The following is a 24,125-nucleotide window of genomic DNA, read 5'->3' on the forward strand; positions in this document are numbered from 1 at the left end:
CTAATTAGCTCTGCAATGTGATGTTTTTTGATTTAAACAATTTCCACAGCCTTTTACAAACTCTCTCATCTTCAGGAGCCCTCCAGGAGACAAGCTCTGAGGAAACAGATTTTCTTGCACAAATTTATTGTCATCATGACAAAAGGATTCATGATCAGGGCAACCACCTACTTCCTGGACATCTTGTAAGGTAGGAAAAAAAGGTTAAATCATGAATATACTACCTATCTTCTATTTCCATATGTGATGCACAGTTGTCTGTGGTAGAGGTACTCTTAGAAATTAATGTATTAAAATAAAAAGTGATCCCTCACCATCTCTGTAGCTGACACCCTGGCTGTAGGTGCATAACCCCACATTGGAAGACAATTCTGTGCCCTACTGCATTCATTCCCAGCCAAGTTGGGATGAATAGGCCCTGGCATGCAGCAAGAATCTTTGAAATCCTGATTCTCCACTCATCAAAATCAGGCACCTAATTGGAGTAAGCTGTCCCTTCCTTCTGGCACATGAACTTAGATTTTGCACACATGATGAGGAAGAGTGGTGGCTAAAGATGTAGATGGGCTATGTCCAGGTTTCATCTCACTGTGGAGTCACAGGAAATGATTCCAGGAGATTTTTCAGTCTTTCTAGCTGCCTCTTTCAATACTGGACTCATTGGTTTCTTGATGGAAAATTAAATCAGTTTGTTTTGGATTTAGTGCTTGCTCAGAAACTTATGCCTAATGAAAGAAGGGAAGCACACCTGTAAAGTTACCAGATAAAGAAAAACTAGACAAAAGTGGTTATCAGGCTTGACAAAAGGACACTGTGATTTTAATCAGAAATTTGTGATCCCATGCTTGAGCTATAAGAAAATATGTCAAAGCAAAAAAAAAAAAAAACAACCCAGAACTTGATGGAAAACAGAGAGGAACACTCATGGGAAGGGCAAGAGCAAGCTGAGCTCTTCTGAACTACCTACATCATTATATTCCATAGGCAGGACTAAAAGAAACAAAACTAAAAAGCCACAGCAACCCATTAACACAAATCATGGAGTTTTGTTTGTATATTGCTACCATTTTTCATATGAAAAGACCTAAAAAAGAGATTAGGTGTCAGAGAAAACTGTATGAAGAAAAGTGCATGAAGACTTTCTAGGTTGCCTCTTATTATTGCCCAGTTTTCCACCCCCAAATTAATAATATGTAATTACTTAGGAGGTATGTTTTCTAATTCTTCTGAAGAACAGAACTAGCATAATAACCAAGTTATTAAAACCTTCATCCATCCATAGGACAACTGCTAGTGTACAACATGTTGGTCTCATTCAAACTTTGGAAAGAAAACACTGAAAAGGAAATATGTTTGAACATATAAAAACATCAGTTTCAAACTACAACATGTTACCTGAATGAGCTTCTTATTTTGCTAAGTTTCATGTTTATGTGTGTCTATTTACACTGCTAAGCTGCCTGTATAATTACTTGATTGAAAGCACACTTACTCACACACACAAATTAGGCACGCATGTGCTTTTGCAGACAAAGCATCTAAAAATTATCACAGCCGTTGCAGTCACAGCGGATCTGCTGCCAATGATGTTCCAATTCCAGCTGGGATAGTCTCATTCTTGCTATCCAAAATTTCAGACTGTATATTTAAAAGGAAAATATATTCTTTTCTGTCTGTAAATACAGAGCAGCTGCTGTCTCTCTCAGAGGATGCCTGAATTTCAGTGGGGGAAGGCGAGGGATTCCTACACCATGAGTATTTGTTACAGAGTTTGCAGCAGTTCCTTTTCTCTACAAGATGATTATTCATACTCTGAGTTTCACCTTTTCTGCAGAATAAGCAAGGCAACCCTCCTGGCCCTGACAGTAATTTATTGAGGGTTCAGAACCTCTCTGAATTACAGTGCACTTTTTTTTCCTGCAGTAAAATGGTTATCTCTTCAGATTTCATACATTGATAACATTTTCTACAGTACCATTAGAATGAAATGCAGAAGCCTCAGCTTCCCAGTTCTGCTGAGACAGTTGCATCCGGACAAGAAAATATTAAATTTATTATTATTGTTGCTATTATTATTCACTGCTGAACTACCATAAAGATGGACAGTGCTTTATAAAATCACTGCTGCTGACTTCTCTTCAGTTCTATAGACTTTTTATCTCTTTCAAGGGGTTTGGACAAGATGCCAAAACCAATAGCAATGCTTTAATAACACTGGTGGCTATCACTACAGCCCTGTTCAGGGATCATTATCAAATAAAGACGGACATGTCTGTCTTTCTAGCCCAAGATCCTTCTAAGGAAACATTAAAGTGAGAATACATTTTTTCCCCCTTTCTTCACTTACCATGAACCATTGCTTCACACACACACCTTAAAGTGTTTTAGTCAGCATCTTGATTTCAAGGCTCCTTAGTTATATACATTGCTATGACATTAGGCTATATGTACCAAAACAACCTTTTCACAAATAAACATCACCTTTCTGTCTATTTTTTTGTGTTTTGCATAAAGAAAAAAACCCATAATATACAGACATTATTAGTTCATTTTTTTTCTTGAATGTCATCTATATTGACAGAAGTCTTGGCTTTTCCCAGCCACAGTCATTTTTACATTCCTATTCTTTTCACTTTCTTGGCTTTCTGTTTTTACTACACACTGACAATTTCTTATACTTTTACTTCCCATGGTGACTTTTTGGAAGCACAAACAGTTGCTCCAGCCCTGCTCACCTGATTTCTGTCCCTGGCGTTGGCGTAGCGGAATCTCTGGATGTAGTAGAAGACCAGCCATGCCAGGGAGATGATCATCAGCACGATGAAGGAGATGGAGACGAACACCACCGAGGTGCGGCTGACGTACTTCTGCAGGTTGCGCGTCCCGATGGTTATGTACATCATCACAGTGATGTTCCTCTCCAGGAGGCTCACTATCTCTTTTCCTTTGGGTTCAGGAATCATTATTGCTACAACATCTTCTAAGCCTATCAGACAGAGAGAGAAAAGGAACCTTAATTAAAACAAATGGACACTCTCTGATGGCTTCATGTCTGTTTTATCTCGTGGCACCCAAACTGCCCCAGCGCTGGAGGTGAGGCTGCCCCAGTGCAGAGCAGAGGGGACAATCCCTCCCTTGCCCAGCTGGCCATGCTGTCCCTGATGCCCCCAGGACAGGGCTGTTCCTGGCTCCAGGGCACTGCTGACTCACATTCACCTTTCCCTGGAGCAGGACCCCAGGTCCCTTTGCACAGCGCTGCTCTCCAGCCTCTCATTCCCCAGTCTGTCCGTACATCCAGGGCTGCCCCATCCCAGGGGCAGAATTTGGTAACTTGCCCTTGTTGAACTTCCTAGGACTGGTGATTGCCCATCTCTGATTTGTCCAGATTTGGCAAACAGTAAAAATAAAGCTGAGCTTTATTCTGCTTTTCCCTCCTGTTTACCAACAGGAAAGTCAGATGGATCTGGTGAAGGTTTCAGCTGAAACCATTTACACAGTGTGTTTCTACATACTAATCTTGGTGAGATACGTAAAATGTGCCCCATGGGTTGACATAAACACAGATTTCTAGCACTGCTGAGGCTTATCTGGATGATATTGCTGTAAACACTGCAGAAAGGGAGGCACACTGCACCCAACACTCCATACACATTTATCACAGTCTGTTTTGCAGGGTCATGAGTCTGTCAGAGAAGCCCCTCCAAACTCTGCATTCAGATCAGAAACACTTTCAATCACAGATTCCCACATGGTTTCACAACCACAATGTGCCAAAGCATCACTGCTCTTGCACCAGGCTGGCAAGCAAAGAGCAGCTCAACGTGTTCCCAGTGGCTTCCCACAGCCCAAGCCCAGACAGAAATTTGGGACTCATTGCTGGGAGCTTGACTCTCCAACTGATACAAGCTGGAAGTCAAGAGCCCTGTTTAATTCCACAAAAAAATTGCCTTTGCAGCCCAGATCAGCCTCTGGCATGTGCAGCATGGCCCTACAAGGATGTAAGTCAGCACAGCTGAGGCAGCAAAATCCCACTAATGGATGGGATGGGATGGGATGGGATGGGATGGGATGGGATGGGATGGGATGGGATGGGATGGGATGGGATGGGATGGGATGGGATGGGATGGGATGAAGCAGGGACTTCCTACAGTCCTGCCAAGCCTTCTGTCAGGACCCTGTGAACTGGGCCCTCCACCAATCTAGCTATCACCCACACCAGTTTTCCTTTCTGTGCAGCATTGTTTGGTGTTACTTGCATCACACATTGCTGAAACTATTACTTCCTTTTCAGGTTTATGTCCCCTGTGAACGTGAAATATATGGTGTGAAATTATCTGCGATCCACTAGGTTGTTAAATGCCTTTTGTGGCCTCACAAATAAACTATCACTGCTTCACAGTTTATTATTAGGAATATTCTGTTCTTTCACTCCATGAAACAAGCATGTAGACTATTTTTACACCTAAACTATGTTTTGCAATAACTGATTGTTCTAAGTAGCTAAGGACAGACAGGGTGTATTGTAATGTAAAAATGTGCCCTCCTCTCCCAAGTCTCAGAGCAGAAGTGCAAACACCAGCCCTCTTCCTCTCTGAGGCTTTCCATCCTAACACTTCCCTGATTATGAACAGGTCAGTCAATGGCCAGGGGAATCAACAGTTTGGCTGAGTCAGGAGTTTCACATATCCATGACTGGAAACTGAATCTTCCTGCTGATACTCTTCTATAAAGCATTATTGTTTTTCAGCTATTTCCCTTTATTTTTTTTCTCCCAACAGTCCAGTATCAGCAGTCAAGATAAATCTAGCCTTGCAACTCTTCTGATACCTATTTATTACAACAGGCTAATGCAAACATTACCCTAATGGCCCAGGGAGAATTTGCCAAGTCTCAAAGTGGCTGAGAAGGGCACTGGTGCCATGCCAGCAATTTTCCTGCAGTCAAAAAGAAAAATTGTCTGGAGCAGGGGCATAGCTGTTCACATGGCTTCCTTTGTTCTTTTCCTTGCCTTAAAAAAAAATCATTCTATGGGAAAACCAAAGCACCAATCTCATGCATAGCCAAAAAGAGTCCACAGTGAAAAATTCCACAGCCAAAAATAGTGAATTTAATCAAATGCCCTCAAAAAGCCACCACTCTGTCCAAATGACTTATCCAGTACTGACCTTCAACATCATCATCAGTACAACCTAGGACACTGCACAGACACCACCTGAAAGCCTAGAAAAATGGAGATAGACACAGACCCATTTCCAGAAGAAAATACAGGTAGTATGTATCTTAACTACTTATCTTGAATCTTGCATGTCTTTAAAAACTGTAACAATATGTTTAATTAAATTATTGTTTATTATAGCTTTAATATACTTCTGGACATAGGACACTAAGCAAATTGCCATGGATCTATACTAAATAAAACTGTTTTGAAATACAAAGTAGAAGACAATGTTATTCCAAGAGGAAAGTAGCTGCTTTTATTTATTCAAACCCTTAATATATTAAAATTTCAGGCTACCTGGTTATTTTCTTGGAAAACATCACCACTTGTAATAAAGCGTTGTTGGAAAAAATAACCAAAGCAGTGACAAATAATAATCAGATTTTTTTTTAATGTTTTACTGAGTTTATGGTAATTTCTCCATGACATTACAGATAATGCTATTTATCAATCATGTTATTAAGTTTTTAATTTCAAATATGTTCATATTAGAAAGAAAATAAAAGAAAAAAGTAATTTATTTATCTTTTCTCCCTTTTTAAACAAAATATTTGTATTACCATAGTTTCACATAAGCTCCAACATACATAAAAAGTATGCAAATTATGAGCAGGGAAATAACATAATGAGATATCAGTGTCAGAGTGCATTTTTATGCCCAAGTACTTATTTTTTCAAAAGATTTAAAAAAGAGAAAGGATCTAGTAACATGCACTGATGCTTCCCTGGCAAGTTAAATGCTACCACTGCCTTTCATTAAACACACCCACAGTGGGAACTGCATTCTGTGGCACTCTTGCTCCCTAACACATTTCTTTTTCTGGCCAACATTAATGCAGAGTTTGACATGAATTTTTAAGTAGCTGTCAGGATGAATCAGAGATTCATAAATCAAAGGTGTTCAGGCTACAGTGAATGGATTTCATTTTTCTTCCTTTTTTTTTTTTGGCTAAGAAAACATCTAACATTATCAGTGTTCTCTCCTAATGAGCCAATAACCAACCAAGCAAGGCAGAAATTACAACCATTTGGGATGATTTAAGTCAATTTAACTTGCTGAAGTGTGTCTGCCTAATCAAATATTTCTGGGTGGAGAAAATGCATGCTTTAGAGAAAGATCTGGAAGAGCCTCTCCAAACCCACCCTCTCCATGCACTACTTGGCTATGGAAATACATTTCAGCAGGTATGCTTTCATGCAAAACCTGCAGACTTCAAGGGTAACCATCTCTTCACTAGTGACAGAGGAAATCAAAGACTTTAGTGCAGGAATAGTGGCTTTTGTAGAAGAAATGAACAGGTTTTACATCCAGATGTACAGAAATGCTGCACCTTGGCTGCAGGCTGTGCTTACAAACTTGTGATGTTCCTTGATTTTGCTCTGGGAGTGTCAGAGGTGTCACTGAGCTCAGTCCTCTCTTCCCATCAGCAGTCAGGCCAGCAGTGGTGGGGCTGCTCCTTTAATGCTTTGTCAGTTTTTGGTGGAGGCTATAAATGTGGTCTTTCTGACACATTTTAGAATGGGAAGTTTAATTTTTCATGCTTGGCAGCAGCAAGAAATCAGTCAGAGAAGTTAACTGAACTATCTGAATAGAAATTCAGTTTGGGAGGCATATAGCCTTCTCTCCAAGACATCCTATCAAGATACAAATGAAGATTTGTCTCATATTGTACATCAAAATCAAGTAGTAAGGTGCTGCTTTTACAGATTTTGTAAGTGTAAATTCAAACACTGTTTTGAGTTCAGAAATTGCCCTGACAGTGTTCAATCCAGCTCAGAGCCCAAGAACAGAAACCTTAAAGGAAGAGCCTAAGCAACTCTTCCTTACTTGAAGAAATTATTTCATTTTTAGGAATCCATTTCAGTAACCAACAGCTATTGTATGAAGCAAAACACAAATCCAACCAATTCCACATCCCACCCAGGCTCAGCCCATGGTCCATGGCAGCCCATGGAGTCCATGGTGATAGTGCTGTCTGGCTATCAGAAATAGTATCTTCTGTTGCAGACCTTGCTCTCTTTAAAAAGAGTTTTGCTTTATATTTGTGTTTGGTTTCTTTCCAGTGAAGTTACATGAGAAATGATATATAGATTAATGAGAATGCTGTGTAAATATCACAGAATCATTAAAAAGTTTGGGTTGGAAGGATCTTAGAGATTCCCTAGCTCCAACCTCCCTGCCATGGGTAGGGATGCCATTCATTAGATCAGGTTGCTCAGGCCCCCATCCAAGCTGGCCTTGAACTATCTCAATTGCAAAATGTGCCCTTGAATTGCTATCTTCATAACTGCAACAGGGGGTCCAAGTCTTTAAGACCATGCACTGAGAGCTCAATCTCAGTTCTTCCATTCTGTATGGTGCAGTTATAAATTGATCACAATAACAGCTGCTATCTGTTTTTCTCCTTAGAAAAACTCAGCAACTTAGCCTTACATGATGTTTCTGTGAACTCAAGAAAGCCCATTTGAAAATCACAAAATATTTTTAAAAACCTGATTTCTGAGCTTCACCCAGTTTGGGGAAGAAGAAGCATAATATTGTTTAAACAGTTCTAGACACTTACGTAGTGAGAAATGCACTAAATGGGGAAACATTACATTTCTAGCAAGAAATCAAAGTGGGTAAAAGGACTGTTCCCTGCAGCAACCTTTCTCTACTGGGCATTCAAGGCACTGGTCTCAAATTGAAATATTAATAAATGATACTATAGGAAAAAAAATTGGCAGGAGAAGAGCAATATACAGAAAGTGGCAGTCAACACATCATGTGTCACAGGTGAATGACTGCAGACTGTCATCTATAACCTCTTGCATAAACTGTCTCAATGCCAGAGGACTAGAAAGGACACCCATTTCTAATGAGGTTTCATAACAGATATGGGCAGCTACACATCAGCCTGTCCAAAGCTATTCAGTGAGATTCCTCACCCAAGACTCTTAAGCCAAAAAGGTGGTTCTGAATAAAATAGGAAGAGCCTCACATGAGAACATAAGGGGTTAAAACACAGGATCTAGGTGTTCAAAATATCCAAGGGCAACTAGGTACAAAACACATCTAGGGATCACAAACTGCTGAAGGCATTCTGGAGAGGCAGAATTCAATGTTTATCCCATGTTTATTCTCTTCCCCAAGCAGCTGCTGTTCACCTTGATGAGAAACAGCATCTGAGACAGGCAGACCTTTGGTCTCAAACCATAGTTTTGTTTTCACACTAACTGGGAACTGAAAGCTTTAACTTCCCTGGAGAGAAGAAAGATTAATTGAAGTCGTGACACCAAAACAACGGGGCCAAGGTCAGAGGTCATACCAAGAAGTCTCTGTGTAAGCTGAAACAGGGAAACCACACCTGTACATCTGAGACCAGTGGTGAACAAGGAAGGGCTGGGGATGAACTCTTGCTGTTCAAAACCCCAGTGAGAGACTGACCCATGGCAGGAGGGTGGGCTGGTGGCTCTGAGCTCTGCACCAAACACCATGAACACCAGAATGTCCAGCTTCCCCCACAGGGGTGTGGGGAGAGCATAAAGCACAGGAGAACAGCAGCAACACGTGGGGTGACTGCATCCTGCATCAACCCTTGTGCTGAACAGCACACCTGGCTCCTGCAGATGGGCCTGGCCAGCTCTTCTCCCAGTGCCACCCCAGAAAGGCATTCCTGTCACAAGGGCAAGGGACTGGGGAGCTTTCAGGCAGGATTTAGCCTGCAGTGTAGGAAAGCTGCAGAGCAGGATGCAGGCACTGCCATGCCCTTGGTACCCATGCAGCAGCATCTGCCCTCACAGCCTGGTGGCTGCAGGAGGAGAGATGCCAGCAGAGGTTCCAGCAAAGCAGGAATGCTGCTGTTCTCTGCTCCCCCTGCTAAAACTGAGACTCACCAGGCAGGCAGAGCTATCGCCCTTCCAGGGTGTCCAGCCTGAGAAGGAAAAAATGCAGGGGAAGGGCAGCAGCAAAGACAGCCTAGCAGCACGTAGCCCTGGCTTTGTGGATATCAAGCCACAGAAGTTATCAGAACACAAAACTTCACCATATAATATTTTTTCTTTTTTTACTCTAGAGCCCCTGCTTTGCCATGATGTAGGTGCTTTCACCTCCTCCCACCCACATTTCCAATTTGTTTTCCTTGTCTGTTTTAAAGCAGAGAGATATTTCCTTCAACTTACCCTATCACAAATTTCCCACTTCTCCTTGGCACTGCTAGCACTTGCCTTGGTCCTTTGCCCATCTTCCAAAGCATTTAACTATAAATCAGGTTTCCTTTAAAAGGCAAATGCAGCAACCATGCAGGGAGCAGCGACACCTTTTCCCTACAGCCCTTTTCCCATTTGCAAAAGAAGGAAATTAGGAAATTCTTTAATGCAAACAATTTTTTTCCCTTAGACAATCTTATTGCTATGAAACACTTGTCATTGCAGAAGCACATGTATCTACTATGATAATTAAATATCATGGAGAGAAAAAAAGATGCCCTGATGTAAATTACTTACTACAGTATTTAAGGGATATAAAAGTTTGCTATTCTGTTCTGAACTGGACAAAAACAACCCCCAGCAGAGCTGTTCTTGGTTCATTTCTTTTGATGTTAAATCCAGGAGAGGCAAGATGCCTCTGACTGTGATCTTTACTGTGAAAAGCAGCTCCAGACACTTTATTGCTGTTTAGGGACAAAGAGATTTCTGTTCATGTTTTTGTAATCGATGCTGATCTCGCTAAGGCTGTAAGAGCTCAGAATATATTGACTTTCTCTACATTTTATGCAGCAACTGCAGCAAAGGAAAAAGAAGTAAACAGCTACAAAGCCCACAAAATCAAATTCAGCATGATAGCTGCATTTTTCCTGGGCTTCTTTCCTACAGTGTCAGCTCATCAGTCTGCTGGACTAACCAATGCTAATGAACCAATGTAGTGATACTTTTTCATAATTACAGAAAAGAAGCTGTTCTTCAAGAGGTTTTCTTAGATCTCAACCCAACCCAAGGCACAAATTGTCGAGACACTCTTATCTTAACCAGGATAATACTTCATTATAATTGCCAAGCCTTTGTACTGAAGAGCTCTCTAGAATTCTCCCTCAGTTTCCAAACCATATATATACTGCTAATGGCATATGCCACTTGTTTTCTGTACTGGAATTTGCACTGGGAAGCTCATGGGTTTTTTTAATGTGCCAGGGGGCCAGACAGACTCCTTGATGCAGGCTTTACAGCTCAGCTGTGCTCCAACTCAGACCAAAATATGCTACAGGGATAATTTATTAGTAAAATAGAACCTTTTCAGAGTTCTGGCAAAACACACCCACTGTCTAAAGCAGAAGCTGCTTTGCTGTTTTCAGTGGAATTGTGCCAAAAGAAAATATGCCTTAAATAGGATCTTATGTAGTCAGGGCAGAGTACAATGCAAACACAAACCAGTTAACGTGCCTGGTGCTCTCAGAAGGGTGTAAATATATATTCTCTACACAGAAAAAATGCTGCCATTATTATGGAGATTAATCATTATTACTACATGCATTATGACAAAGCTTTTAATCTAAACTTGAGACACAGAATTGGTGGGGATTTTTTCATGTACTGACCAATCCTGCCCACTGAGTCATAACACGAGAGAAAGTGTGAAAAAAATATTAGTGACATATACTAAATAAACAACATTTGGCCCCTGTGGAGTAGAGAATCATTAGGAAACTTCCAAGCCATTAAAACAGAGATAAAAGAGAAGAAGGCATGTATGCAAAAATATAATTTCAAAGAAATGCCTGAGTTCCAATCACTGGCTGGAACTGTATCAGTTCCCAGTGCAAGTCCAACCAGTTCCAAAGGTGCTGCTGGGGGCTCCCCCCAGCACCTCCCAGGCACAGAAAGTCACCCCACCAGTTAGCAGAGCCACCTCAGCACTCCAATTATTGTGTAGGGACAGCTCCAGTGTACCCCACCTCCCTGCCATCCCCACTTCCACAGCGACTCAGGAATGGGACACCAGGGGCTGCACACTGGAGATAAGGGAATTAGGGATGCTGCCTCCTGCTCAGAGAGGCAGGACTATGCACATCTTCCTCCTCATCAAACCTGCCAGTCAGAGCAGCCTTGCAGTGTTCTTCTCTTCCAGAGAAGATGAATGAAAATCCCCAGACTGGGATGCAGACAACTGCGACTGAAGCCACACACAGCTCTGATGGCTCTGCGTGGGCTGGAGTGGTTTGTGGTTCAAAAAGCACAGACTGAAAGAGAAAAGTGCTAGAAAAGAGCATGGCACATCTGCTGTGGCTTTAGGCAACGTGGCTGGGCATACTCCAAGTGACCCTAAATTAGATGGACAAGAAATGAACTCAGCGTAACAATCTGGAGATTTCATAAAACTGCTTCTGGGAATTTTCTCTTTCCTCACTCAATGTCCCCAGAGGTGCAAAAACTGTTTTTATCAGTCTGTGATAAGAACAATGAATTAAAATGGAGCAAAAAGAGAGAAAAGAGGGGAAATAAATGATAAAAAGCAAAACAAAAGGATAAATAAGTCACATCCCAGGCAGAAGGTGAGGAACACATCACCAGCACACTTCCAAACCCTCCAACGCTGCTGAACAACTCTCAGTTCCATCAGATTTGTATGAGAGTTTTCTAGACCTCTACAATATGTGCCATTAGCTCTTTCTTTTCCAAGCTGAGTGATCCCTGTCTTACTCAGCCATTCCTCATATGGAAGCCCTTCCATACCTTGGAACATACTTTTCCATATAGGGGTTGGGTTGCTTTAATTAATAGTGGCTCGTTTGCCAACATTTTTCTGGGTAGTTGTTGCCACCTGAAAGACTTCCCCAGGAAGAAAAAAGGGTTCAGCTGTTCATGCTCAGTGTAAGTTGGTGCCACAAGCCTGATCCACCTTCTTTGCCACCTCCTGTTGGGGTCACAGGGGTGCAAAAGCAGCAGTTGAGTTTTCATGTAGTAATTAGCCCTCATTTGCTTTAATCAGTGATAACAAAATAATTCTGAAAAGTACAAAGAAATACTGAAATTATTTTTCAGTTCAAGCAATCTTTTTCTTTGTGTCTTCCCAGCTCCTGGGAAAACACACACTCCAGTGGGCCCAGCAACAAGGGCCCTGTCATTTTACCTCAGACATAAACACAAATAACAAGTCCCTCTTAGTTTTTGTTGGAGAAATCTTGTTTGCTCAAGAACCTTTTTAGGGAAACCTTCCATTTTGAGGATGGGGCAGGGCTGCTCAATCTCTAACCTTCATTTTCAGGCATTATGGTTAAAAGCTGATTAAAACTGGGGAAGCTATTCCATACACTGAAATAAAAGAGCAAAATCAGCATAAATCAGACAAAAACCAGGGCAAAAGTGTATTGTGCAGGAAATAAAATTCATGTCGTTTGTCAAGAAATCAAGTTTTATTAATCTCTAACACTGTCAGTTTTGCAATTTTCCAGCAGTCCCTATGATCCCTTGGAGTAAGCAATCTTTTAAATGTCTAATAAAAAAGAAAGAAAATCAAGCAGAAGATAAATATTAGGTCTTTCCTATATGAGGAACACATTGACATAGTTAATTATCTACACCAATGCAAACAGATCAAATAATTTTTTTAAAAACAATGAGAGCTTTTAGAGTAAAATACAACTCAGTACATTATCAGTCTCTCTGTACATCATAGGAAAAGATCTGGGGGAAAATAAACTCCTTTTTAACTATGGTGTCAGGGTTATCTACACACAAAATTCAGCAACTAGTTGGTTTATGTGATAACACAGAACAACACAGAATAACACGAACAGAGACATAATTAAGAACAACTGGGACAAAATTGAGAACAAGCCACCTAAAAACACTGGTTTGGGGTGGTGGAGGGTTGTCTTAACTAGATTTTTGGTTTGTTTGGGGTTTCTTTTACCCAAATAAACTACCTTGGTGTTAGATAATATTCCTCTGACTGACTGATTCAACTATCAGGCAATAACCAGGCAGAGCCCTGACTCCTATAGAAATTAAGGGTAGAAGCAGCTACAATTTTCCCTGCCCCACCACAGCCCCTGAGCTCTCTCTGTGCCAGTCTCTAGCAGCACCAGCAAGCACTCCTACAAGCAAGGTGGTATTTCTAGGAACAAGGAAGTCAAAATGGGTAAACAAATCAGGGGATAATAAGAAAAGACCAAAAAAACCCAAAAAACCCCAAACAAAACAAAACAAAAAAACCCCACTCCAACAAAACAAAAACAAGGGAAAAAATGAGACTGAAAACTGAAAAGTCTGGCAGAATAGCCAAACAAAATAAAATCTGCCAAATCAGGGTAGAGTTCAGAGGTAACCTAATGGCAAAGAAAAGTACAGTCCTGGGATTTATAAACAGGAAACAATGAGCAGAAGCAAAGAAAAACTGAGAAACAGAAAAATGGAAATGCTTGTGGCTGTGGAGAGGGTCTTTTGGAAAGACCTGAAGGATTTGGGGAGTTTTACTGAAAACAGAACCAGGAGATGACTTGATTACATGTATACACATATAATGAGTATATAGATATGTATATCTATATCTACACATATGCATATGCACATTTGATCTGAGTAAGAGGGTCTTTGTCTACACTAGAAAATGTATAGCTAAAGTATTAAGATAGTCTTTCAAAATCAGAAGTAAATCACAAATAAATTAAGGAGTTTAAAACTGTGAGAGCAATTAGACAGGGAAAGATTATTTATTGGGATGAGCATGCCAGCTGAAACTTGGATTGTCCTTAGTAAACAGATTAAATCAGAAAAATGCAAAAATTCATCTGTGATTTTTTAGATGTGCACCCCAGCTCCTCAGAAACAGAGATGGTAAATTTTCCTGGTCTTCCATCAAGCTCATTGAGCTGAGAAGAAAATTTTACAAAATATGAACTTCTCTGTGTCTCTTTCCACATGGACAGAATTCCAAACAAGGGCTCAGCAAGGATGCATACGTGTATGAGAGTGTGTGTGTTTGTGTTTATTTAAATAGAGTCACCAATACTTGTCTTGGCAACTGTAATTCCCACTTGCATTTGGGCTTTAAGGAACAGGAGTGATGAAATGAGATTATTTGACGGGAAGTTCAAGATCACCAGAGGCTGCTGCTCACACATGACTCTCACTAGTGAATTCCTTAATGTTTATTATTGGGCTCCATGCTTGGCTCCAGGAGGGAGGCTGGAGAGGCACCACAAGCTGCACATTAGCAAACACACATGATCTTTCATAAGGTGATGTTCCAACTTGAGCTCAAGAGCAGAAAGCCTAATTCAAAACAAGAAACAGAACAAACAAAAACATACTGAGGGGGAAAAAAAAAAAAAGAAAAGAAAAACTCCACAAATGAAACACAGGAGAAGTGTTTTTTCAGGCTTCAACGAGACGACTGAACCCTGTGAACCCAGAAATAGCTGGCAGTGCTCACCAAACCTCAAACTCTGCAAGATACACCCACCCTAAGCTAAAACTACACATCGAGCATGAAAATGTTTTGAATATGCAGACCTTCTTACAGATGGGAAAGGGAAAAAAAAAAAAGAAAAACAATCTTCAACAGCATGTGAAAGTCTAAATGTCTTGAGAAAAATATTTATATTTATATAGAGGCACACTGTTTATCTTTCCTGACTTCACAAGGAGAAAGTCACTGGAATGCTTTCTAATGCAATACAGAGAAACAACTATGCTCTGGAACCTTATAGTTATGCAATCCATGCAGAGCTTCTCTTCAAAATCTTTTTAATGCACACCTTGCTATGACAGTAATAGAAACACCTCAAAAGTACATTTATATTAAATGAAAAGCAAACGCCATGTAAACCTTATTTTCCCACCTTAATCAGGAAGGAAAGGTCTGTGCTTCCAGTGAGAAGTCACACACCTTTTCTCCTTAAAGCTAATTCTCCCCACAATGAAATAAATGAAAGTGAAATTTCCCCACTGGCTAAAACAGTACAGAATGAGATATTTTGGATGCAAAGTCAGTTGTGGAAGGGTTACTGAAGGGAAGGGAAAACATCTACCAGCACTAAAAAAGCTGTTTTATTTATACACTGCTCTTTAGACAACAGGTTTTAAGAGACTGGCTCACAGGCCTTATTTTCCCAGCATAGGATATGAGCAATTCTTACTGATTATGTATGGAACTTACAGACATCCTAGAGAAAGGAAACAGGGCCCCAAATATCCTGGCAGGTGTAAGAGCTAAATGTTTTCTTTAAATCCCAGCATTGTACATGTTGTCATTTTCAGCAAAACAGAAGTGCGGACTTTATGAAACACCACTTTACACAGCTTCTGAATGAATCCATGCCAGAAATATGCCTTGGCTAAGACAATTCTACAATTTCATTTCAGAGATGCTGTTTCCAAATAATTAATTAAAAACAGTTATAATTATTGAAGAACGTTTCCCTGGTTCTGGTTTGGTTCTGTTTGTTGTGCTGCTGCTGGTATTTGCCTTGTTTTATGTTTTTTTATATGTATGTATTTATTTATATTCCAGTAAAGAACTGTTACTCCTTTCCCCATATCTGTGCCTGGAAGCCCCTGAATTTCCAAGTTATAATAATTCAGAGGGGTCACATTTTCCATTCCAAGGGAGGTTCCTCCCTTCCTTGGCAGGCACCTGTCTCTCAAACCACGACAAGAATTTTGTTTTTAATGCAAAGTTGCTGTATTAGGTACACATTTAACAATGATAATGCTGCTGTCTGTGTGCTTGGGTGCTCGAATCTCTTGTGTCATGACCCTTGGTCTTCCCTGCTAATTGTTCTGATTCTGGCTTTAAAGCAGTTAAACATCAATTTCCTGATTCTTGGAGATGTTTTGGGGCTCCTATTATTAAAGGCAAAGCCTTTAAATACCACTTGCTCACATTAATGTCAAGTTTTATTCAAACTTACTTCCCTTTGTGTTTGTGGTCACCCCGTCTCAAAGCAATTCATAGGCAAGGGTTCAGCAAGGTCAGTGTTATTTATGACATGAAATGAAGGAACTTCAGAAATAAAAGAGGGAAATACCAAAGACTTAAAAGGAATTTAGTCAAAAAAGCAGCACACTTTACGTGACACTTCAATTATGTAACGTTTCCCCAGAAGGTGAGCCTGGCAGTCTCAAGGATTGGTACATTAAAAATCAACACATAGATGACTTCTATGCCAAAAATATTCTGACACTCAAACCCAGACAGTCACTTCCAGAAGGCAAATAAGAAAGAACAAAAGAAATGACCCAAAATAAAATTGAATTTTTCTCTTATCCAGGATTTCGGTGGTGGCTCTTTCTACAAAGATGCAAAGTCTGTAATTCTAATAGAGAAAGATTTCAAGTTTGTTGGTGCATTCCTTTAGCACTTTGGTCTACAAAGCACTGTCTGGTTACTAACAATGCAAAATTCAGTACTATGCATATGGCCCAGCCATTTCAGACACTATTTATCCCACCTACAGACAAAATGCACATAGTTTAATAAAAGGTGGGCCTTGTAAAGAATCCTGGAGCATCATGGAAAACATTTATTTCAGTACAGAAAGAGTAGAGTGAGTAAGAGCACTCATATCAATAAGGATGCAAACCAAAACTTTGTGCCCTGTAGCAGCAGTTGCTTTTACTGTGAAGAGCAGAGCACTGGCCTAAATGAATCCTAATTTTATTTTGGCATGATTCTCTCAGTTACTAGTTTGTAGCACTTAAATGCTACGTCACCGTGGTTCCTAAAAATGTTTAGTAGAAATCTACATGCAAAAAAAAAAAAAAAAAAAAAAGGAAGTTAAGAAAAGCCCCATTGAAACAATGCCTGAGACATTGCTGTGGATCAGTAGTTTGTGAGCTTCACGTCAAAATATGGCAATCTAAATGTTATAAGAAAGGTAAGAAAATAACACAGAAAAATTAAACCTAACACTTTGAACATGGGATGCCTAAGGCTTTTTCTACAGTCAGAAAAGGTGAGATACTCATCCCCTGCAGATGTCTTGTTCTTTACAATAAATGGATCTACCTGCCTCATTCAGACTAGGGCTCCCACTTTAGGATAACTCTGGTTAAAAAAAGCCAGGATGAATGCCTTCCAGAGCAATCCACCCACTGCCATTGGACAACATCTGTGGGAGACCAAAGAACTCTATTCCACACTCTGAAGGCTGCCCCAAACCACAGAGCTGTTCAGCTCAGTTTAATCTCAGTGGAAAAGTGGCTGGAGGAAACCTGCAGGGAATAATGGCCACACAAACCAATTGCTATTTGTTTATAAGAAGTGAGGGGAAAGTCAAGGAATACTTCTTTTGTGATCCATAACCAGAGGTCATAGCAGAACCACGTGGTTTAAAAGGCAGGCTTTGCCAAAAATCCAAAAGGGAGGTCACTAGGCAATTAGTACAGTGAGCTGCACTGACCTAGAGGTTTGGAATCTGTCACTCCATGACATTCTCATTCCCCATGTGTGAGGGATGAGCCATCCAGAAACACACTCAAAAAACCAGCATGCAAAAATAAAAGGCTCTCTTCAGTCTGATTTCTTCAGACTTCATTTGAGTAGGAAATACTGTTTGCAGCTTTCAAATCAGTTCTCTCGTGTCAGGCAGATGAGACAGCACAAAACTGAGCCCACAAAGACAAACAAAAGCTGACTTCCATCCAGCCTCAGAGCAAGTGCAGTCATTCCAAGGCAGGGAGTCCTGGAGCATGCAGCCTATGCAGGCAGCTGCTGGTTTGACCAAGAGTCATACCCAAGTGCTGAAGGGCTGTAGGACCCTTCAAGGAAAGAGCAGTTCAGCAATCCCACTGAAGATAGACACCAGTGGCTTTTTTCTGGGATGGTAATTCCCATTTCAGATTTTGCTGAGAAAAAAAACAAAAGCAGCATCCGGGCTAAATGATGCAAAGTGACTTTCATGGATCAATGCCAACACTCTTTGCAACTTTGAGAAACATCTGGTTCACCCAAGCTCTCATTACAATGTCAGGTCTTTAGAGATCACCACAGTGTCAAGTTCTCATGAAAAAGGTTACCACAGAAGGAACTGAAACTCTCCTATCACCGAGTTATCTACAAGGCTGGTTAAAAATGAGGCAAACGCTACCAGGCTGTACATTGGCAATGGCTGCAGTAGTTACCAACCCATAACACTGCTAGAGTGTGGGAGGACAGATGTTCAGTTTAGAAATTCCTCTGTCACCACCCCTGACTGGGAAAGTGAATCCCCTAAAGTTTCAAAGGTTCGCTAAATTTTTCTTGAGTTTTAAAAGAAGAAGGCAGCTTTTTCTTTCTAATCTGCTTAACCACAGAGGTATTATCATTTCCTCTCACTAAGAAACACTTCAGTGTTAAAACCCATGTTTTTTACTTGGCTGCAAGTACCTGTGTGCATTAAATAGGTGTCTGGATTACAGCAAATGCTGCCCTTTTCAGTTTTCTTGTTTATTAAACTGCTCAGCAGTTCATGTACATTATGTGAACTCTTCCTGGGGGACTTAGTTTTGAATTATACATGACAATTCACATTTCTAGTCAATAACAGAGTGCTTTTTGTCTTTCAGTAGCTACCTCATTTATTAACTCCCTGCAACCAAGCTGTTTACACTAAAAAGCATAATCTCTGCTGCTGCACCAGAGATATTCACATCTGAGTTTACAGAAACTGCCAAAAAACATACTGCATTAAGACACAGAATTGAAAAGTGAGTTTCCCTACATCAATCAACCTGTTTGGAAGCAAGCTGTGGAAGAAGAGGAGGCTTTGAGCTGAAGTCACAGGGTTGTCTAGTTCTTGTCCCCTATGCTATTATTAGTTCAGCCCTGTCTGTACTGGTTGAAATCTCATCTCTGTGATGTCAAAATATGTCCTTACATCATTTTCACAGAGTGAAGAAAAATGCAGACCTGAAAAGGCAGGGTTATCTGTAGTTTTAGTGCCTATTACCAGGCTTTGACTGTTTCTCACTGCAACCTGTGGGAACTGCACATTTTCTTGATTTCATTAAGCTTTCTCCTCCTAGCAAATGCTGTGTCCTAGCCAGCATAATTTGTTTTCCCCTGCCAAGATGCTCTGTGAGAGCTGGAGCTGCAGAGTCTGGGCTCACCCTGCAGTAATCTGCAGAGATAAAGCACTGGGGGTCTGCAGCAGGGTGCCCTTGGGGTGCTCTTTGGCTGTGGCAGTGATGAGCAAAGCCTCTGAGCAGCACGTACAAGACACAGATTCATTCACTCTAATTAGACTCATGTCCTCCCTGCCCCCCCATGTGCCAGGGAAAGTGAGGAAGATGAACACAAGAGGCTTCACCACTCAGACCTGAGAATTACTGAGCACTGTATAAACTGGAACTCAGCAGCCACAGCAAGAGGGACTTAACCAAAACAAGAAAAAGGACAATAAACATATCCCAATCCCCATCTGTCCTCTAGGTGCACAGGAAATAATGTTACATATGGATAGTTCCCACACATATGTTGAGAAATAATAATAGTCTGTCCATAAAGGAAGGAGGCTAACAGTAGCATAGATCGATTTTTAGCTCATTTCAGGACTATTCTGTATGTGCTGAAAAGCAAAAAGATGATGGGACTGTGAGTTTAACCATCCAGGGTCTAGTCAGTATTAAAAAGTGATGAAAAATGTAATCACAGCCTTAGAAGCTGGTCAGGGGAGATTGATGGTGAAACTATGGCTCTATTTTTTTTCCATAAAGGAAGTTGAAGAGAAAAGCCAATGTGATGAATGTGTTGGCTGTTAATGCCAGGTTCCATAGTCAACAGCCTGAAATTCAATCCTGTGAATCACTAAAAGGAAAATGTTTGGTAGAAACAGCTTGCTCTCAGAAGAGCTCCCCCCTCCTGCCCCAAGTCTGTTCCTGAATGAGCTGCTGCTGTTCAGCACATCAACAAAACAGATTAACTGCTAGATAATCTGATTTGAGGGGAAAGCTCCCCACTAGCCATGCCACACTCGGCTAAAAGAGTCACAAATATTAAGCAGCACAGTCTGGTCTTTCTCTTGTCTTTGCAGAGTTTGGAAGCATTTCTTCACGTGGTGACAGCCTACTCTTTGCTTAAAATGCCTGCAGAGAACATGCTCTGAGTTAAGATATTTTTCTAAAACTATAAGCAATGCATGTTATGAAAACCTGCCTTTAAAATGACAAACAAAGCTCATCTAACAACACTATACTTCTAAATGCAGAAAACTGCATGTATGTTTTTAATGTTCCTAAGCAGAGAGTTAAACCCCTGTAGGATGTCTTCTTTTCCTTTTGCTTCCAGCAGCTTTTTATTAGTCAGGCCTATTCTCCTCTATCCTTGCCGTGATCCTTTTCACATGGTTTTATTTCTTGCTGTCAAGTCAATGGAAACGGCTGTTGCTGAGTTAGAGAGATCTGCTTTTCCCCACCCAAAGAAGTGATTTAAATCATAAAGCACCTACCAGGAGAGAAGCAGGCAGCGAGGCACAGCAGCTGCTGCTTTTTCTGAGCAGCTGGCAACATCACAGCAATACTGGGGGATTTTTCCAAATTATGATCTGTGTATCCTCTGCATAATTTTTCACGTTTACAAAGGTTCTATGAATTTATTGTCCTAGCTTCAAAATAGAAGCACGTTATTCTGTGTGACTTTATGTATTTTGCAAGTATTATACACTACAGTAAGATGAGTAAAGTTCATTGCTCACAACAAAGAGGAAAGGAGATGTGCACAGAGGTACTGTGAGGTACCTGGTTCTGACAGTCACAGCCCAGCCTTAATACCTGCTGGAATTTCCCCAAACATCCAGGACAGCCTTGGACTAACCTGGTCCTTGAGGACTGTGCAGATGAGGGATTTTCACTCTGTAAGCCTGTTTAGCACCTTGAGGGCAGAGGCATGGCTTAGCACAGGTAGCTCAGGAATCACTGCACCAAGAGATTAGAGGAGCAGTACCTGTGATGGCTGGGCTGGGAAAGGCTACCTGAGCCTTATCTCCTGCAAATTTCTTTGCCAGACACAGACTGTGATTTGCAGAGCACCTCCTCCTTGAGCTCACTTCCCTGCAGAGGCATTAAATCCATCCAAAGCTAAAGGAGTACCAATCCAGACACTACATTGCCAGTGCAAACTCTGCTGCCTTTTTTAGGCTGCAGTGTTACGTGCTGGAGGACATGGAAGGCATCTCAGAATTGCTGAAACCCCAAAGAACTGACAAATACTGACAAAAGAGTTGTTTAATACAGAGCAGTAAGTACAAGAAGAGTTTTTAAGTGCAGCTCAAGGGACTGATTTAGTGCATACATGTAGGACCACTGGATCACAGCTGAATAACAATATTATTATTATTATTAATAATAATAATAATAATGTGGCCAGATATGTGAAATAAAACAGCTGCAGGAAGAGTGATCTTCAAGTTACAGTACAAACAAGCAGCCATCACCACATCATCCATGCAACACATAAATGGAGAGGGGAGAACAGGTGCACATTTGGCATTCACTAAGAGTTAGTGCCTACAATGAGAATCCTTGACCATTAATCCCAGAAATTTCCATTTTTGAAAGATGTTCAGACATTTGGCCAGATGTTTCTTACACAGCCTTTAAAAGAAACTGCCCTATGTCTGTATCATAAATATTGGACTGTCTTAGTCACTTAACAATGGAAATTTATTTAGCCAACAGCTTATTAATAAAAAGACAAACAAACATCCAGTTTCCTCTGGGTGTTTTGGTTCTTTGCCACACACAAACCACAGGCAACATACAATGAAACAGTACAGCTTCAGATTTATTTTTTTAGGAGTAGAAAGTAATGAAATTTATGCTGTCATAAAACCAATCCTGAAATCACAAAAATATTCTCTTGCATTCTAGCTTAAGTTGGGTAAATAATTTTCTGTGCAATGCCTTTAGTGATATAGAAAAGCATTCTTGCAATTATGTCAGGCCATTAAATAACTCCAAAACTTAACCCCCACCCTGCTCAGAGTAGCACATGTATTTTTTTTTTCTAATGTCAATAACAATTTTGACCAACTAACCAGAAGATTCAGGAAACAGAAGTAGTGATTATACTAAGTGGAAAAAAACACTAATAATGCTTCTCTGAGTTCAAAAATCTGAGACTCAGTGTCAAAAGAAAAACAGATCCTATTCTTCTTGGAATGAAAATGCCTTAACTTCAATGGAGACAGTCAAGTTCCACATGTGAACTTTCCTTCCACTGCTGTTTAACGAAGTTCTTAATAAGCTTATAGTTTAGTTCATGGCTGCAAAGAACCTGCACTTTTGCACCAATATGGGTTCTGAGCCAAATCCTTGAGTCTGAACATAATCAGCCTCTGAGGATTAAGTCTTTATCTAAGTAGAAAGGAGAGATACCACCTACAAGGACAAATTTCCAGAGATTCTCCTGAACTGATTATAAAAGTCATTCTTATGATTAAGTAAGTCTGTAGTCAAGATGTTCTCACATAATTTTACACAAATCTGTAAACCTTCTTTAGCTGGGGCTGTAGTCCAGCCTCTTCTCACCCAAGAAACATTTTATTATGCTAATGTCAGTCTAAGCTTGGACAAATCCTGGGCAAACTGGTGCCATGGCACAAGCCCTCAGACATTCTACATTTGAGGATCCATTGCCATTGTCAAAAAGCTCAAGTTGCCAACTTGTGTGTGTGAATGTGTGTGGCCATCACATTCTAGAATAGTTTTTCTTCAAAACATTAGCAAGCACCTTCTCAGATATCTCAAATCTGGTTAAACTACATAAAAAATATTTATAAAGTGTTTAACCAGCCAAAGCACCCACACTGAAATCAGGACCACCACAGGTAGAAAACTGCCATCCTCCTCTCTTCTAAGCTGAAGAGATTTGAGGGTGGTGAGGCTCTGGAACAGGTTGTCAAGAGCAGCTGTGGGTGCCCCATCCCTGGAAGTGTTCATGGCCAGGCTGGATGGAGCTCTGAGCAAGCTGGGATAGTGGAAGATGTCCCTGCTCACAGCAGAGGGGTTGGAACTCAATGGCCTTTGAAGGTCCCTTCCAACCCAAACCATTCTATAGTTCTGTGATTCTATGGAAAAGTTTCCTAAACCTTTTCAGTGTTGAGACTCCTTGCACATTGTTATAGAAAAAGGGAGATTTAATTCCTAGTATCAAAAAAGCATGTCCCAATTAATGAGTATTTGGGGAAAGTTAAGTTCTTTACTCTCAGGACCTTGGTTTGACAGAACAGAAAATTGGGGGCCACCTATTCAGCTTCTCAACCTAATCCTTCAGTTTGCTTCTCCTGCCTGAACACCCTGGTAAGAAAAATGAGCTAATCAGACTGCAAGTAGCTGACTGAGAAAGGATTGGGATCACACCTTGTACAAAATACTTTGGGTTTTTGTCTTTTGTGGATCCCCTTTGGAATGCACTTCAAGAAAGCAAATGCATGAAGCAGGACAAAGAAACCCCAGAGGTTGTTTCTGTGCCTGCCACACACAAGTTTGACATCATTAAAGGAAGTTATGTTAAAGTCAGGAAATGGAAGGCTGTCAGTAGACCTGTTTCCCAAACTACATCAGTATTTGGTGAAGTTTTTAATTTAAATACCCTGTACTAAACTAGACAGTCTAATTATTCTTTCTCATAACAAACAGTTTTCAAGAAAGAGCTTTTGATGTAGGATGAAAATACCAGATGGATCACCCATTTAAACCATAATGTTGCAGCTAAAGAAAGCATAAGGGTGTCATTCAGATTTTCTGCCTAATCTTCCCTCTATTCTCTGCTCCAGGAGGAACCCAGCTAAATGAATAACTGTGGAGCATGAGGCAGTAAAATATGATTTTTTTTATGACTAACAAGAATGAATTTATCCTACCTTTGTGTTTCTCTGCTATTCTATCACTGAGTAATGGAAGATAGTTCTGCACACATTTATTATCCTAGATTTACTAAACAACAGAAAAC

At 40.6% G+C, this 24,125-nt stretch overlaps 1 protein-coding gene across 1 annotated transcript in view; it reads right to left on the bottom strand.

The window, feature by feature from the left end:
* Positions 1-24,125, bottom strand: part of LOC116996622 (RING finger protein 150-like) — an 82,412-nt gene that overhangs the window by 20,566 nt on the left and 37,721 nt on the right. Inside the window, exon 2 of the mRNA XM_033060477.1 lies at positions 2,736-2,986. Within this exon, the coding sequence (XP_032916368.1) occupies positions 2,736-2,986 (251 nt within the window). The remainder of the gene's footprint in view (positions 1-2,735; positions 2,987-24,125) is intronic.

Source organism: Catharus ustulatus, chromosome 5 (genome assembly GCF_009819885.2).
Source record: "Catharus ustulatus isolate bCatUst1 chromosome 5, bCatUst1.pri.v2, whole genome shotgun sequence".
In the NCBI taxonomy this organism is placed as follows: Eukaryota; Metazoa; Chordata; class Aves; order Passeriformes; family Turdidae; genus Catharus; species Catharus ustulatus.